General features: G+C 39.3%; 1 protein-coding gene across 19 annotated transcripts in view; it reads left to right on the top strand.

The window, feature by feature from the left end:
* The window catches only part of mapk8ip3 (mitogen-activated protein kinase 8 interacting protein 3), a 198,221-nt gene that overhangs the window by 26,100 nt on the left and 152,829 nt on the right, over positions 1–19,292 (top strand). For all 19 annotated transcript variants that reach the window (XM_073060424.1, XM_073060425.1, XM_073060422.1 and 16 more), the window contains exons 2-4: positions 11,797–11,917; positions 15,204–15,274; positions 18,277–18,371. In XM_073060424.1, the coding sequence (XP_072916525.1) occupies positions 11,797–11,917; positions 15,204–15,274; positions 18,277–18,371 (287 nt within the window). The remainder of the gene's footprint in view (positions 1–11,796; positions 11,918–15,203; positions 15,275–18,276; positions 18,372–19,292) is intronic.

Genomic DNA, 19,292 nt, shown 5'->3' with positions numbered 1-19,292 from the left:
TGCTCAACTCTTTTATCGTGCGTCACTTGTCTTTTCCGGGTGACAGTTAGTCAGCAATCCCAGCAGAGGGTGTCCCCGGAGTTTGTTCAGTGTGAATATAGCAGAGATTAAAAATAACGGCAGACAAAGGCCCCGGATTTTGCTTTAAGAAAATGGCATCTGAACATACTTTCATCATCTGTGTCTACAGCTGCATCCATGTTAGAAGTGCTGCTCTGTGGAATGATGAAATGGCCTTCTGAGAGTTGAAGGGATTGCTATTACAGTGCAGAAGGGTGGTTTTAGTGTTGAAATCTGGCATTATTAAAGATAAAATATTAATTTCTTCTTGGAGAGAGTGGTTTGCTAACCTTAGGTCTAGTTCTGTATCAAGTCCCAAAAATAAAATTTGACTTGCTTTAAACAATCTTTGAAAATATTCAAAAAATAATTATTAATTTCATTTATAGACCATAAGACATAAGAGCAGTGAGTCTGCTCTGCATGTTAACAATAACATTTAACTTATTCAGCATTACATAAATGAAACTTGCTTTTGAGTGGAGTAGGAGGAATTGTTTTTGAACTAGTGTGGGATTGGGGAGCAGATCCATTCTTTCATATTGTCTTCAAGTTCTTTGTAATTATTTCACAGCCTTTGATGCTTTGAAAGTAATTGTTACTCAGGAGTGTGGGGCAGGTAGTACATTTTCACAAGATCTTCACTCTTAGACAACTCATCTTGTTAGTTTAGTGATGTAACTGGATGTCGGATGGATATCGGGTGCCCATGAGCTGCTGTGTACCATCTGCAACAGCAGAGTAGTACTTCAAAGGCAAGATGGCACTGGAGAGTGACAACTTTGTGTGAAGCTCCCAAGGAAATTGCCAACTATTCCTGCGTAGGAAAGGTGATGCCTCAAGAAGGTCGCATCCATCATTAAGGACTCTTACCACTTGGGACATATCCTCTTCTCATTACTACCATTGAGGAGATGGTACAGGAGCATTCAGGCCCTCACTGATCGTGGTAGGAACAGGTTTCCCTTCATCAGATTTCTGAACAATCCGTGAACACTACATAACTAATTTTCTGTCTTCTTGAACTATTTATTTTTGTATTTGTTATTGTAATTAGTGATATTTTTAATGTACTGCAGCCACAAAACAAATTTCATGACATCTGTCAGTGATAGTAAACCTGAAAAACCATTGTAACCTGTGAAATATGGCCTGGGATGGCCTCATTAGGATTCTGTCCCAGGTTCGGAAAGGTGCAGAAAGAATTCTTAGAGTCAAGTAGAATTTAGGCTTCATTAAGACCAGATAAATCCAAAGTAAATTTTGTTATCAAAGTACATATATGTCACCATGTACAACCCTGAGATTCAGTTTCATGTGGGTGTACTCAACAAATCAATAGAACAACTACTATAACAAAAGCAATGAAAGACTGCCCAGCCAAGGCGTTCAACCAGAGTACAGAGACAGCAAATTGTGCAAATGCAAAAAGAAGCAATAATAAGTAAATAAGCAATAAATATCAAAAACATGAAAGGAAAATTCCTTGAAAGTGAGTCCATTGGTTGTGGGAACATATGGATGATGGGGCAAGTGAAGCTGGGTGAAATTATCCCCTTTGGTTCAAGAGCCTGATGGTTGAGAGGTAGTAACTGTTGCTGAATTTGGTGGCATGGGTTCTGAGGCTGTTGTACCTTCAAGTTCTACTAATGTTTTGCAGCCTTGTTTTCTGTTGTTGATGTTCACTAACATTACCATTGCTCAGGCAGCCTTCTGGAGTGCCACCTTTCTGAGAAGTCCTCTGGACCAGTCACTACTGTATTGTGGCAATGACATCAAGCCTGAGGTGGGATATCCTCCCAAAGCCTTTATCCCATCTACAAGGCACAGCTCAGGAGTGTGAAGGAATCCTCTTTGTCTGGATGAGTCCAGCTGCTATGATATTATGAAGCTGGCTACCAACTGGGACTAAGCAGCCAGATTGACTGGCACCCCATACGACCTGAACACCTGTTCCCTCTATCAGCACACCAATGTGAGCCATCTACAAAGTGCGTCACAATTACTCTCCCAGGCTACACCAACAGCAACTTTCATACCCACAAGCGTCCACTGAGAAGGATAAAGGCGGTAGATTCATGAATCATCATCATTTGCAGCTTCTCTTCAGGATTGAGCATCTTCTTGACTTTTGAAATGTATTGCCTGTTCTGAGGTCTAAATGCTGGAATCTGGTATCCAAAGACATTGTTCATCAGAGTGACTGCAGTGGTTCGAAAATGAAATTACCACTACCTTCCCAGTGGTTTGGCTTGGGCAATGAATATTGGGCTTATCACTGAAGATTCTGTTTAATTATTTGCACAGCTTGGTATGGAAACACCAATGCTCTTGAATGGAAACTCTTACAAAAATGAATAGATACAGCCCAATCTGTCACGGGTAAAGCACTCCCATCCATTGAGCACATCTACATGAAACACTGTCACAGGAAAGCAGCATCCATCAAGAGGGACACTCCACCACCCAGAACAAGCTCTCTTCTTGCTGCTGCCATCAGGAAGAAGGTACAGGAGCCCTAGGGCTCACACCACCAGGTTCAGGAGCAGTTTCCTCAACCATCAGGCTCTTGAACCATAAGGGATAACTTTACTTATCTTAACTTGTCCGTCATTGAAATGTTCCTAAAACTAATGGTCACACTTTCAGGGACTCTTCAACTTATGTTCTCTATTTATTGCTTGCTTGCTTGCTTGCTCATTAATTAATCAATCAATCAATTAATTAATCAATTAATTAATTGATTAATTATTTTATTATTACCATCATCATCTCTTTTTGTATTTGCACACTTTGGTGTCTTCTGCACTCTTGTTAAACACCCTAGTTGGGTGGTGTTTCATTGATTCTGTTATGGTTATTATTCTATAGTTATTGAATATGCCCACAAGAAAATTATCCTCAGGGTTGTGTATGGTGACATATACAGTAGATACTTCGATAATAAAAATTACTTTGAAGAGATTCGGAGCTGGAGGGCTCCGTAATTACCCTTGAACCTTTTCTAGTATTCAGTAATACTATGGCTCGTTTAATTTTTCTTTTTTTTTGATTCTTATCTTTGTGATGACCCTGTAATCCTAAAACATAACTTGCCCACTAGATTTTGATGTAAATTTGATGCATTTCGGAGTAGAGAGGAATAAGCAGATTTGCATGTGATTCAGAGCTGGAGCTGTCCAGAATTGTGCAGAAGAACGTGTTGTGGCATGAGGGCACGGATTAAAGGAATAGGTAGAAATATCTCACTGCAAGTCCTTTATTTTCAAGTCCTTTATACAAGATGTCAGCCTGGGGCAAGTTTTCATAAGGTCAGAATAGATGGTGGTGTCCTTGAATATGAGTGAAGCTGAATTTTTTTTCACCCTTGTATCTGGTTTTGATCTGTTTGCCTTATCTTGGGGATATTGAAATAAATACTCTGTATTATGGCTGCATGCCATCTTGCTACTTTCCTGAATATATTTGGTAGGAATTTACTTGGGACATGAGTTCGACTTTCTGCTGCATCCCTAAGCTCATAAATTCTTTGTTCCCGAATTTGCTGGAACTGTGAGCCAGTAATGTGTATAGGGCTAAAAGAGATGGCAGGACAAATGGGCACCTGCTTTAGAGAAACAAAAGGAAGGGGTCAGTTCGAGTAGGATCAGGGATAACAGTAGAGGGAAAGGTGGAGTGGTTGAAGATGGGAAAGAAAAAAAGTAATGTTTTAAAATCTTTAAGCACAATTCAGTTTCTGAAAATAACATTATACAGTTTAAATTGTATCTTTTATTGTGGCAGAAATTTGGTAGGCAGCCATTTGTGAGTTTAATCTAATTAATGCATATATTCAGTGTATTCTTCAAAGATGTGTATCTGTATGTTGGTAAGTAAGGAGAGATTGTAAGTCATATATGTCAAATTCAAGGCCTGCGGGCCAAATTTGGCCCACGGTGGAATTATCTTTGGCCCGCGAGATAATATCTAATTACTATTGAAACTGGTCCCAGTAATCGAAGCGCCTATGGCGTATGATATGGCTAATGCTGAGTTTATTCAGATACCAGGTTTTCAGGGTTTTTAGTGTTTATTCGGCAGTCTTGCTCGGCAGTCTTCTTCATAAGAAACGGAATTTGTAAAGTGAAACACTTTGTAGTTATAGCAGAGACTGAGACACATGAGAGCAGGCTGAAAAAATGGAGGCAACGAAAGCTGCGTTCGCACGCGTCCGACTGATCCGGCCCGCATGAAGCTGCATTTTGCTCACTCCAGCCCGTGACCTAAAATGAGTTTGACACCCCTGTTGTAAGTCAAGAGTCGATGGTGCATACAGTAGATGTATCAGTTGTGGTGATTTGCAACCTGTGTCTCTAAACCTATTGCATCTGCTGACCAATTTGCAAGTTATTAATGGTGTGCGTGGTTTATATGTTTTTTTTCTCATTAAGAACAAGCCTGATGTATTGTAAATGTCAAGGATGGAGTAATATATTATGTTTACATTGTTTCAAACTTCAGAGTCTGCTGCCTCTGTCAGTATGTCTTGGCTATGAAAATCATGCTCATGGAGAAAGGTTTTGTGACAGTTAAATGAATATTTAATGGTAATAGTATCCACACTCAACCTTTTATTGTTCGATTTAATGGTCACTGGCTTGATTTATTTGAAAGCAGATATTTCATAGTTGCCCTTCATAAAGGAAAAAAACACATTGCACTTAGCGGTTAGTATAGTCATTGGTATTAATGTATAACCAGAAGCTGCATTAAAACAAGACTTTTTTTTGCCAAGATGAATATTGTTGCAGACTTATCAGCTCAGGAAATAACTACAGTTAGTAATTTCTGTGGTTATGTATGTTGGTATGGCGAGATGCTGTATCATTACCCCACGTGGGAAAGAGATACGAGCCCACCCAAGATTGTTGGATTGATCTTAAAACCTTGTTTCCCATGAAATATGTAATTTTACTAGCTACTGCAACAAATGTATTTTATGGCAATATTTTAATCACTTTCCCCAAAGTTGTATATGAATTTGGGGGAATCAAAGCTGCAGGGTTCATTCCAATTAGAAGCTTCTAGTTATGTGGAGTAGAGGATACCTGCATTGGCGTTTAAGAGATGCTGTTTAAGTATCTGTTGTCTCCTGTGATGCTTACAAAGTAGCCTGCCGGTGTTTACTCTCTGCTGTATTGCATACTTGGCAAAGTGTTGATTTGTTTGTGTAGCCCAGCACGGATCGAGGAAAGAGTTCAGAGTTTGAAATCTGTGGGAGTGAATCTAACTCCATTTAACTTTCTTGTTTAATTTGTACATTAGAATGAATTAGTTCTTAAAAACCATGAAATCTTTCTATTTTTGGGATTGTCTACAAGGCATTCATTAAGGAAGATATCTGTTGAATTAACATGGGTACATGTACCATGGAGGAATAATGTCGGTGGTAAAAGTCCTCTGTATTGTAGAAGGAAAAATTAATGCAGTGGCTGTTGGGTACAATCAACTGTTAGACCGTCTCAATAGCTAATTGAGTTTTCACAAGGTCTGAAGTATATTAGGATATAAACTCACGTGCGTTAAGGGGTACTTCAGTATTATCTCTCTGATATTCTAACTGTTCTGAAAATTGTTCTACACTGCATCATGTGCAGTTGACTTATTGAGAATTAATATTTTTTGATATTGGTTGTAATACATTGTGAAATCCTAGAATGTGATTCAGAATTTTGCAGGACTGTGTGCGACGGTCTCTGCTGATCTCTTAAGACAAATAAATATTCCTTGCGGGTAAAATGAAAGGTACGCACTTCAAAGTAATGATCTTGCTCTTTAGAGCTAGAAGGCTTAAAGAAAGTTATAACTGTTAATTTGAGAAATTTTGTTGCACAAACTTAAGTTAAAGTTGCATTCACTCTAGTAGATTTTAACCTTCAATTCTTTCCTCAAAGCACTAGTTCTTACTGGAAAAGGTACAGATGATTTCTGAGACAAAATAACATGCACTTGAAGACGGAGGCAACTTGAAGAGCTTCAGAAATTGTACTGTCATGTGAAACAACCCAAGGTGCTTCTGTAATCAAATAAATCATCAGCTTACAGAATAACCTTATTAGGCAAGTAACAAAATTGGTTTTAAACACCATCTTGAGAGCATCTGGGAGGTTTAGGGAGGAAGTTCAGAACCTAAGGGCAAGGCATCTGATGGCAAAAAGTCAGGTTTGCACAAAGGACAAGAAATCAAACACAAATCAATTATCTAAAAAAATTTTCAGAAAGGAAGAACAGCAGGAATCCTAACTAAGGAAGTGATTATAAGGTTTTGTTGGTTTTGCTGTGTGCAATAAAACTATAAATGCAGGAAAATATTATGTCAAGTCTTCAGTACTTAGTGGCTTATTCTTGTCATTTTAGAAGTCTGATTGACACTAGGCGTATTGTGAATGATGAGCTAAAATTCAAATTGCCTGTAATTCAGCTACTACCAAACCTGGATTTTTTTCCTTAAGCTCACTGCTTTACATTTGGATTACATTATTGCTTATTTTACAATAAATACAGATAATGTCTCTAATGTGGATATTGTTAATCTCAGTGATCTACATATCAGGTTACAGATATTGTTGCAGTAACATTTGACGAGTATTATTAACAATTTCAAATTACTTTCTGCCATTTTAGATTTTGAATAGAAATGGAAACAAGTATGATTCTGAAATGTGTATCACTTCTTTCCTACTAAAAATTTTAAAAATTATGGAAGATGTGTGTGTTGTGTATTTAATATTTGGGAAATATTGTAAATTTATTGATTAACCATTCTTTACATAATTAATACACATTGTATATAAAAGTACATGAATGGCATAAGTCATTATGCCATCATGTCATAAGCATGTGCCTCACTAAAGTAAAATGAAACATACATGTTCTCTAAGGCTTTTTCTTTCAATTAGTTTTATGTTTTGGAGTTACAAAACTTTGCGGTGGTGACAAGTTTTAAATGAACCTGAGACAACTACTTGTGTGTTGAAGCACAGAAAGATATTCAAATTGAAGAAAAAAAGTGCAGCATGTAAGTTCTTCAGAAAGGAGATGATGGTAGAGTTTAATAAAACAGGCAAGAAACGGACGAAATTAATGGGTTCACAAACAGTGAGTACTGGATGATAGTCATACATAAAAAGTAGAAATGGTTGGCTACATTGGAAAGACAGACTTGTTCGATTGCATAAGAGATAACTGGATATTGTATACGGAGTGAATTGAGAAGATTAAAGCAAATGAAATAGCCAATGCAAAGTGAGTGCCAGTTTTGCTGAGTGTACTAGATGAAAGAGTGCACAGTTTTCTTAGCGATTTGATTACTCCAAACCACCGGAAATAAGCTTTGCTGATATTGTCAAAGTCATGCAGAGACATTTAGAGCTAAAACCATTGTTGATTGCATAATGTTTTAGGTTTCATAAACAAAATCAAAAGGAAGGGGAGTCCTTTTCAACTTATGTGGCTGAATTGAAAAAGTTGTCTGAGCGTCGTCAGTTTAATGATACACTGAGAGATTGTTTTGTAGAATCTTACAAGAAAGCAGTTGAAATCGCTGTATCAATGGAAACAGCAGAAAGAGGCATAACTGATTTGCAGTCAGGAGTGAGAGTGTGTATAAACAAAATTGCAACATCTAAACAGAAACCTGCCTGGCCAAACAAATTGTGTTACAATTGTGCCAGGGGCTCACATACACCAGACCAATGCAGGTTTAAAGGCGAAACTTGCAGAAGTACAACAAAGTAAGGCATGTACAAAGAGTACGTAGGGCAGACAAAAATAAATGAACTGCACAGGGAAGAAAAAAAAGGCTAAAATTCAAGTTGTAGTTTTAGAAAGAGCACTAATCTACATGCTGTTGATGATGAGTATGATAAAGACAAGATGACACAGGACTGTGTTTCAGTCATTCCAAAACATGAGTTTGAACAGCATTTCCAAGAAACTGAAGCCTGCTGATATCCAACTAAGAATTTGTACTGGAGAAAAGATAACTCTTGTGGGAATGACATTCTTAACAATAAAATGTAATAACCAACAAGCCACATTGAGCTTGCATCTGGTAAGAAGAGAAGGGGCAGGATTGTGATTGGCTGAGATAACCACAACTTGATTGGAGATCCATCCATCATTTGCATGGCACATCTCTTGCATTAGAGTCAATTGAAACTGAACAAGGAAAGGTACTGGATGGTATTGGAAAACTCAAAATAGATTATATGGAGGTTGAAGGAATTCTTTCCAAGGTTGAGTGGAGCCCATGGGCAATGTTAGTGGTCCCAGTCGCCAGGAGGAATGGGTCTGTCATAATCTGTGGTGATTTTATGGCCACCATCAAACCAGGACTGAAACTAGATTAATATCCTCTGCCCAGATAAAGGGCTTTCTTTGCAAACTTTTCTGGAGGAAAATACATCAGCAAAGTGGACTTAGCTGAGGCCTACCTACAGATGCAGATGGAAGAAGAGTCCAAGGTGTTTCTCACCGTAAACACTCAAAAACGGAGTCTATCACTATAATAGGCTTATTTTTGAAGTAGCATCTGCTCCTGCACTCTGGCAGAAATCTACAGACCAGGTTCTGAAAGACTGTCTAGGCACTCAGTGTTACCTGGATGACATCATTATTGCTGGTGAGGATGACAAGGAACATCTACAAAATCTCAAGATGTTGTTAAAAAGTTGAGGAGATTATGGGCTTAGAGCATGACGTACCTCTGTGGTACGTCTTTTGGTTGTCTTAGAGTATTGTATTCAATTCTGGTCACCTCATTATAGGAAGGATGTGGAAGCTATGGAGAAGGTGCAGAGGAGATTTACCAGGATGTTGCCTGGTTTGGAGAACAAGTCATATGAAGCAAGGTTAGCAGAGCTGGGACTTTTCTCTTTGAAGCGTAGATGAATGAGAGGGGACTTGATAGAGGTCTACAAGATTATGAGAAGCATAGATAGGGTGGATAGTCAGTACCTGTTTCCCAGGGCATCGATAGCAAACACCAGAGGGCATGTGCACAAAATTAAGGGAGGGAAGTTTAGGGGAGACATCAGGGGTAAGTTTTTTACATAGAGGGTTGTGAGTGCCTGGAATGACTTGCCAGGGATGGTGGTGGAGGCTAAACCATTAGGGGGATTTAAGAGCCTCTTGGACAGGCACATGGATGAAAGAAAAATAGAGGGTTATGGGGTAGTGTGGGTTTAGTACTTTTTTTAAAGGATTATATGGGTTGGCACAACGTGGAGGGCTGAAGGGCCTGTACTGTGCTGTAGTGTTCTATGGTTCTATGGTACCAAGTATGAATTCTTTAAACCAAGCATCACTTACTGTGTTCACACCACAGGATTATAAAGGTGTGCTGAGAAAATTGAAGCAGCGGTGAATGCGCCAAGGCCAAAGGACGTATCAGAGTTGAGGCCAAGCACTATAATAGGATCCTGCTAAATCTGGCTACTGTGCTCTACCCCTTGAACTCACTTACTACAGATTGGGAAGAATTGACAATGGACAAAGCAGTGTGAGGTGGCTTTCCGAATGGTAAAGGAAATGGCAATGTCTGACAATGAACTCACACATTCTGTAGTTATTTATTGAGATGTACATGGAGTGGGCCCTCCCAGCCCTTTGAGCTGTGCTGGCCAGCAATCTGCCAATTTAATCCTAGCCTACCCATGGGACTATTTACCATGACCAATTAACCTACCCGGTACGTCTTTGGAATGTGGGAGGAAACCTCAGCACCTGGAGGAAACCCACATGGTCACGGGGGGAGCATGCAAGCTCCTTATAGGCAGCAGCGGGAATTGAATCTGGATCTCCTATTATGTAAAGTGTTGTGCTAACCACTACACTACCGTGCCACCTGAATTGAAGAGAATGCACACTATGATTCACATCGTTGGCGAAGCTTACCTGTGACGCTTCGCCTTATGGCATAGGCGCAGTCATGTCACATGTTGTGAGTGATGGAAGTGAACGCCCCATAACCTTTGCATCATGTTCCCTTACCGCTGCAGAGAAAAATTATGCACAGAGAGGCCATGAGTCTGATTTGAGGTGTAAAACACTTCCATCAATACTTATAAGGGAGAGAGTTTACTCTCATTACTGATCATCAACCACTGGTGTCCATTTTCAATCCACACAAGTGTGTTCCACTAACAGCAGCAGCAGTAATGCAGAGATGGGCTCTGTTTCTTGGAGGACACAATTACAAGGTCAAATTCAAGAGCACAACTAAAATCATAGAAACGCTGGTGGATTGTCCTGTTTAATCTTGGAAAAGGAAATGCCTGAGAACTTTACTAAAGAGGACATTGCACAGTACCACCTAGCTACAAGTGGTTTGGCAGAAAGGTTTGTCCAATGTCTAAAGAAAGCAATGTCAGCAGAACACACAACGTTGACACTGAATCAGAAGTTCATAAATTTCCTCTTTGCAGCATGCTCCACCAACAACTCACCAGCTATGCTGTCCCTGGGTCATCCCTTGCACATATGTGTGGAGCTGCTCAAACCAAATGTCAGGAGAATGCAGGATGAATGACTGAGCCAAATTGAGGGCTTCTCAAATAAGGAGGTTTGATGCTTCACACTTGGACAAGCAGCCCAGGTGAGGGACTACAGAGGTGACCAAAGGTGGGCACTCGGAAAGATTGAGGACAGAATCTGGAGATTGCACCTGATGTAATCTTGGGATGACACATCGATCATTTGAGGAGAGGAGTCAGTTGTTAGAGGAGAAGGGTGTCCAGAGCTGTCAGAGCCAGTTCCTGCAGTGTCAGAGTGACACCTGCAACCACCACGGAACCTGAGATTGTTTCACAGCCACAAGTCTCACCTGCCAAGCAGAGTAACCCCCCCCCCCCCCCCACCCGGTCAGGAAAGCAGGAAAGACATTACCCCACAAAAGTAAGAAATCCTCCACAATGATTAAATTTTCAGGCCTGAATAGGGTAATTTAAACTTTACTATGGGGGGGGGGGGGGGGGGTGTGTGTGTGTGTGTGTGTGTGTGTGTGTGTGTGTGTGTGTGTGTGTGTGTGTAATACACACATTGAGATGCATTCTATGTTGAGTTAAAGTTTATAGCTAAGCAGGGTGAAGTGTTGTGTATTTAATAATTGAGTAATATTGCAAATATATTGTTTGATTAAGCATTCTTTGTTTACATAATTCATTTTGATTTGTATGTAAGAAGTACGTGAATGCATATGTCATTACACCACTATGTCATTAGTGCATGTCTCGCTAAAGTAAAACAAAATGCACATGTTCTCCCGGGCTCCCATCTTTTTCTTTCAGTTAGTTTTATGTTCTGGAGTTACAAAACATAATGTTATGCACCTTCTGCAATAGCTGCATTGAAAAGAAAGATTCTGCTCACGCTGCTATAGTTCATGTAAGTGAGATATTTAACTTGGATAGCCTAGGCTTTTTGTTTTAGGTATGCCAATACAGTTACTATGGGAGCATGTGCTATTCAGGTTTCTGATTTCTGATTTTCCCTGTTGGGAAACATTTTATTTGTCACTTTAAGCATTTGACATGTACCCAGGTCAGATACTTAATGGAATTTTATACTTGTGATGTATTGGATTAAACAATGCAACCCAAGGATAAAATTTCATTTAGCTCATCAAAAGCTTTAACATTTTGTACATATCTTCACTTATTTTCTGTTTTTTTTTTTGTTCTCTGTGTGTATATATAGAAATTTATCGAGTTTGAGGATGCTCTGGAGCAGGAGAAAAAAGAACTTCAAACACATGTGGAATCTCTGGAGCTGCAGAGTAGACAATTGGAGCTCAAGTCCAAGAACTATGCAGACCAGCGTAAGTTTGAATGTATTCTCCAAGTGAAGGCAACTCTAACTTTTACCAATATACTGTATAACATGTTTATAGTTAATCATCCCAAGGCACTTCAGAGAAGCACTTATTGAGCAAAGTTTGATAGCAAGCCATTTTAAAAAGATATTTGGGCAGATGATTGACAACTTAGTCAAAATATTAGTTTTTAAGAGTTTAGGGAGTGAATCGCAGAGGCTGTGGCCTTGACCACTGAAAGGCACAAGTTGTTGAATGTAGGAATGAGGAAAGTGCAAGATTTCTTAATTGGGGGAGTGTGGATATCACGGAGGGTTGTAAGGTTGGAGGGCAATGTTTATAGAAAAGAATGAGACTTTGAAGGGATATTCAAATGCTGAGAAGACTTTAAAATTAGCCAGATTAATATTGACTAGCACAGGTATAATGTGTGAACAGGACTTGTTGGTTGGTTAGAGTACCTTTATTGGTAAGAAAATAAATTGTTAGCCATTATTTACCAGATCTGACATTATCTCATCAGGTATCAGCAGGCTTTGTCGGATCTTGCCTAGCCTTAGTTATTGTTAGAAAGCCTGGTTCACAGCTATAAATTTCCTGAGACATATTTCAGCCACATATCTGTGCTAATATTAAATTTGCCTGTGTACGCCTCTGAGACAACCTATTTGTCACTCACCTATCCAGCTAAGTCCTATTCAGATTAATTTACTTCTCACAAGTACGTGGAAACATAAAGTGAAATCCACTGTTTGTGTGAGTAACCAACGCAACTGAAGGACGTGCTGGGGGAAGCCTGTAAGTGTTGCCACATATTCCGGTGCCAAAATAGCAACCCCAAAATGTTCAGCAGATGTCTCACCCCTGTCACGTTGTCCTCAGTATTGATTATTTTAATTGCTTTTGGCACATTTGCATTGCTCAGTCCTCTGCAAAGTTGAAGTCGTGTTAACTTGCACCATGATTGAGTTACCATTTACACTGTGATCACTGATCTACATTTTGTTCTCTATTAAGCAAAAACGGCTTGATTTCAAAATTTTCATCCTTGCTTTAAAGGCATTCATGACCCTGTAGTTCTTTACCTTTTGTGTATTAATTCATTCATAGAATCTTGCAGGGCATCTGTCTCCAACTCTGATCAATGCATTTGCTGTTCCACTGGTTTCTTCTGCTTAGACATCAAGCTTTAGAATCCTGCCTCTAATTCCAATCTACTTCTCTATTTCTCTTTTCCCTTGGTAACACTTATCTCCTAGACTCTGCTTTGGGCCATCCTTTTCTAAAATTATCCTTTGTGGTTCAGTGCCAAATTGCATTGCTCTTATGAAGTGAATTGGGTTGTTTGCTACGTTACATATGCTCGACAAATATGGTTTATTGTTTTCGCTGTTACATTTGTTTGAAGCTGGAGACCTAACCACCAAGTAAATTTGTGTTTAAAATTTTTGCCCATTGTAATTTAGTTCCAATTAGCATGGGCCCATCTGCTGTCACTTATTATTAAAATTGTTCTTGGCTATGTGTGTAATTGTGACTCTATTAGTATTGTTGAAACTGCCACTGGCTTTGCCATTTTCTCATTAGGTCTGTCAATGTTGTTTGTCCTTCATGTTAATGACACTCCAGTCTTCCTACTCATTTGCTAACGGTTGCATCCTATAAACATCAGCTGCTTTCCACGAGTCTTCGATCGTAGCAGTGAGGTTCTCAATATGATGGATTGCAGTAGGTGCTTGGGTTGTGAAGATGAAGCAAGTTGTTTTAAAGGATGTTTCCTGACTTTTAAGCAGTACAAGCCTGTATCCGTCACATTATGCAGGTTTTCTGACAGGCTCATCATCACCGTCAGTTCATTCAGTAGGCTAGTACCCAAAGTGCTATTCTTACCATCTTGGAATTGTTGGAAGGACACATCATTGAAGCTCACCTGGTCCTAGGAAAATATGGACTGCCCTTGTTGTGAATTCTACTTGCTGTTTGCCTGTATAGTCGGGCTTCTGAACCTTTTTTTTAAAGCCGTGGACCCCTACCATTAACCGAGGTGTCTGTGAACCCCAGTTTGGGAACCCTGCTGCAGAGGGAAGGGCATGGATGGATTTTGTCAGTGCCCGGCATTGTTTTGAAAGAAAAAGAAATTTGGGTGACCCATTGGTGTAGCAGATGCTGCTGCTGCCTTTTGGCTTTGATGACAGGTTCAATTCTGACCTCTGGTACTGTCAGTTTGTGCTGGACTTTTTGGTCAGTTGGGGTCCCCTCCCACCCCATTGCTCTAGTTTCTTTCCACACCCCAAAGATGACTGAATCAGAATCAGGTTTATTATCTCCGGCATGTGATGTGAAATCTGTTAACTTAGCGGGCGATAGTCATTAAGGCAGCCCACATTATTCTTCTTAGGCACTGGTATAATTGTTGCTTTTTGAAGCAAGTGGGAACTTCTGCCCATAGCAGTGAGAGGTTGAAAATGTCCTTGAATACTCCCGCTAGTTGGTTGGCACAGGTTTTCAGACCCTTACCAGGTACTCCATCGGCACCTTCCGCCTTGCGAGGGTTCACTCTCTTTAAAGACAGCCTAACATCAGCCTCTAAGATGGAGATCACAGGGTCATCAGGTGCAGTAGGGATCTTCATAGCTGTAGTTGTGTTCTCCCTTTCAAAGCAGCATGCATAGAAGGTGTTGAGTTCATCTGGTAGTGAAGCATCGCTGCCATTCATGCTATTGGGTTTCACTTTGTAGGAAGTAATGTCTTGCAAACCCTGCCAGAGTTGCCGTGCATCCGATATCGCCTCTAACCTCATTCAAAATTGTCTCTTTGCCTTTGAAATAGCCCTCCGCAAATCATACCTGGTTTTCGGGTACAGGCCTGGGTTGTCAGATTTGAATGCCACAGATCTAGCTTTCAGCAGACGATGTACCTCCTGGTTCATCCACGGCTTTCGGTTTGGGAATGTTCAGTAAGAATGTACTGATAGTTTAATTGGCCACTGTAATTTTCGTTAGTGGTAGATTAATTGCAATAGAATCGGGGGAGTTTATGGATATGGGATTATGATTGAGAGAAATTTCCAATGAAATAAGAAGGAAATTGAACTGATGTTATGGCTCTGCTGGGAGCTGATGTGGACCTAATTGGCTGCCTTCTGCGTTAAACAAATAAATTCAGCTTCTGTTTATTGTTTTTCACTCATCATGAGTATAATTCTTAAATTTCTGTATACAGTCCTAGATTTAGTTTGACTTAGTTAGATTTATTGATGCACGTCTTATTCAGCTATGTACTACTGTTACAGTTACCAGACTGGAAGAGAGGGAGGCAGAGATGAAGAAGGAATATAATGCTTTACATCTGAGACATACGGAGGTAAGAGACCTTAATAGCTCATTTATCCCTCCTATCGAGAGGTAGAATTTGTAACAAGTTAAATTATCAATCTGTCAGATTGCAGGTGGTTTTAAGGATGTGATAATGACTGAAGGTTGTCCTTGACATTTTTGTGTAGAAAGAGATGAACAGTGTAACCTACTATTCCTATTTGAAGCACTTGGGAATGGAGTTTCATTTTCAGTGTTGTGAAGATCACCGGATGTTTGTAGAGCCTATCCAATGTGTTTTTCGTTCCATTCTTTACCACAAAATGAAAACTAGCTGTGTTCAATAATAGGTGGTCAGTCTGTTCTACAAGATTACGTTTGGAGTAAAAATGAAAAAAATTATCCTGTTGATGCACAAAATATTGTGTCTAATTATGCTTGTCAAGGTTATCTTCAGACTTGAAAAGGATATTCAGTATTGCATTTGATTACATGTGAAACAGAAAATCAAATAGTTTTTATTTTAGATTGTAATGATCTTGCTTTATACTCTGATATGGGCATAGGACAGCCGGGACAGCTTCTTCCACCAGACCATCAGACTGATAAACTCCCGCTGATTTGAGTGTACGCTATATTACGTTGACTGTTCTATTTATTATAAATTATTATACATTGCACATTTAGATGGGGATGTAATGTAAAGGTTTTTAGTCATGTATGTGAAGGATGTAAGAAATAAAGTCAATTTAATTCAATTCAGAAGTTAATTTGCCCCAGGATACCTTGAAAACATTGCTAGTATTCCTGCTATTTTGCTGGAGTAAATTTATTTTCATTATGTGTTCGAAATTCGATCGGCATTGAGTCAATTTAGAACAGCGGGAAGAGTGAGAGTGATAGTGAGTACCCTTCATTTCTTTGTGAGGTGCTGAAACAGGTTTACACGTTGTGCTTTCTGTAGAGTGTTGAGACCATAACCTTAGATTTTTGTAGTCATTGTATGTACCTTTATTTCCATCTTACTTATTGGGTGTTCCTTTATGTAGGCTTGAATGTTTTCTGGTCCAGGTTTGAGAGCCCAAGTTACTTATTCAGATTGATCTATTGTAAGTCATCGGCTGGTAGGGTCAGTCTGCTCTTGTAACTACCTGTCAATTTTTCCCAGTTTACTTTCTGCTGAGTTTATCAAAACCTTGATCCAGAAAGATTGAGTCAGTGCTCTTCTAAATTTAGAAGCACGAGAGGCAGTTTAGATTCCAGGAGAACTTGCTAGAGTAGGTGCACTCAACTCTGCCGACCTTCATGATGTTCTGAAATATTCTTTTTGGTGGTTGCTCAAGGACCAAGGGGCCTAACCTCAGGATAAGATTGCAATGAAAAGGTTTTTTTTTTCCCTCTCGGAGTTGTGGATCTGTGGAATACTCTACTCTCTGGGGGGATGAGAGTCATTAAACTCTTACAAAATTGAGGTAGGTTTTGTGCAATAGCAGATTGAAAGCTTTTGGGGGTTCATTAGTGAAAGATCAGGTCAGCCATAGTTTTTCTGAATAATAGAACTGGCTCATGGGCTGAATAGCTCCTGTTCTTCCTCATGTTTTATATGTTGTCTCCTTTCATCTTGCTTGTTCTGCTCAATTTGATAAAATGATTGATACCTTGCTGCTGATTTCATTTACCCAACCTTTGACTCAGCAACGAGGAGGAGGCATGATTGAGAAAAAAGCTGCAGATGCTGAAAATCTGAAATAAAAATGGAAATATCTGTAAATACTCAGCAAATCATCTGTGGTGAAATAAGTGTTTCAAAGAGAAGACATTTCATTGAATTGAGAAAAGTTAGAAATCAAACATGTTTTACATTGCAGAGAAGAGCAAAGGGTGGAGAGAACAAGAGTGATTCTCCCTGTGACTGTGTGGATTTCTTCTGAGTGTACCAATTCCTCAGAAACATGTTGCCAATGTTCTCCAGTGAAGCTGGATGACAGGGAAATTGAGAAGAGTTGATGGTCATGTGATGGAGAATAGGTTATAGAGAAATAAGTGGTGGGATAAGATTGAGGGGATTATTCTGATAGTTGGCAGACTCACTTGGCCAAATGGCCTGTTTCTCCGACATAAGAAAATCGGAGAAAATAATATGAGAACTTGTGTTTGGTTTTCAACTTTCCTTAGTCCTGATTATGGGTCACCTCACTGAAATGTCAACTCTCTTTCTATAGATTTTGCCTGATCTGCTGAATGTTTACAGGATTTTAAAAAAATAACATAGTTAAGCAACTTTTCAAATGACCTTCTACAGCCAATTGATTTTGAATATCAAAGCATATATAAAATTGTAGCATTGAATTGCTGGATACCAGCTCTATCACATGACAACCCTCCATTTTGTTGTTATATTTGGCTCTGTCAGGTTCATTCAGCCTTTTAATTTTTCATGATAGTACATTTATGTTGTAAGCTCTATTCCCTACCCTCCCATGATAATATGGCCAGTGTCGTCAACTGATTATAAAATGGATATGAATTCTATTTGTCTTCCTATTAGTTTGTATTACAGCATGTCATTCCCATAACTTTTCCAAACTATTCAATCCAACTTTGTTTTATTATCTTGTACGATAATGTAAGGTATGAAATCTGCTGTGCAAGATCTTGGATATAAAAATGAATAAAACTTGATGCTGCACCATTTTATGTAATGGATCAAGAGTTCCCAATCTTTTTATACCATGGAGCCTTACCATTAACTGAGGGGTCTGTGGACCTCAGGTTGGGAACACTTGTTATAGATGGGAGAATGGATAGAAAAATGTAAAATTTGCTGTCCTCTAGTATTTTTAAAAGGTAATGTGCAATATGTGCTAACGATAAGACCAAAAGCTTTTGTTACTTCCAGGAACTCACCCAGTTTCTTGAGGTTTATTCATCATGCCAAGACCCTGACAAGATATACCACTATATGCTACGGAGATGGAGTGTTCAAATGATTCATTGGGATATCAGAATTAATCTTCCTCTGTTCTATGTGACTATTCTTCCACTTTGCAGATGATACAAACTTACGTGGAACACATAGAACGGTCCAAGCTGCACCAAGTTGGGGGAAATGCCCAGTCAGACGGAACGATGACTGGCAGGAACAAGTAAGCATTGTCTTAAGCCAGCTGTTTTGTTGTGATAGGTTGCAGGTGGTGGTTTGTCTGCACAGAGTGGCTTAAAAATGATATAATTTATATTTTAACTGCACTGGCAGCTTTGTGAAGATACCCATGTCTAGCTGATTAACTGTTCAGTCAGTAAAATGTAACTGGAAATGTGTGGTTTGTAATGTGATGTTATCACGTCATATTTTTTCAATGCTTTTAGTTCAGTGAGCAAGGGAACTTGTGCACAGTACCATCATTTGCAGAGTGCGGTAGCCTTGTTTCGTTGCAGAAAGAATGTTGCATCAGTATTCTGCCAAGGTCAAGTAATTGCATCACCTTCAGTGTCATTGCTCTATTAGGATTGTATAGGAAAATATGCAATTATACTTCCAGGATCAAAGTGGAACTTTAGATGGACTATTTTAGCACTAGTGTGATGGATTTCCAATTTGGCACTTGGGCATTAAGGTGACATTGGAAGTTGACTGACTATGCTGGTTTCATTTCAACACTTGGCAGCCAAACTCAATAAATTTCCCTGAAATGTAGGAGGATAAATGTAGGAGAATAAATTTCCCTGAAATGTAGGAGAATCCTTGACTGGGCAACAGTCTAGGCAATAGATTCAAACTTGTGATTAAGTGGGATCAAAGCAGAGAGACCTGGGTTGTCTGAATGCTAGAAGATTATTTGGAACTAGAGATTGTAAACATGAAGTTGTTAAGCCTGAATCAAAGCAGAGGCTAATTACTAGGTATACAGTATTTGGTGATTGATTTTAAAAAGAGCTGAGATACTGCCACAAAGGAACAGGAGTAATGCCAGTATCAGTATGCTAGGTTCGTGGTCATAGCCTGTTGTAAGGTATTAATGAACAGAGGCAGGGTGTCGTTATGCAGCGAGGAAGTTAATGAGATG

This window comes from Hemitrygon akajei, chromosome 11 (genome assembly GCF_048418815.1).
Source record: "Hemitrygon akajei chromosome 11, sHemAka1.3, whole genome shotgun sequence".
In the NCBI taxonomy this organism is placed as follows: Eukaryota; Metazoa; Chordata; class Chondrichthyes; order Myliobatiformes; family Dasyatidae; genus Hemitrygon; species Hemitrygon akajei.
This window is presented reverse-complemented; position numbering and strand designations above follow the sequence as displayed.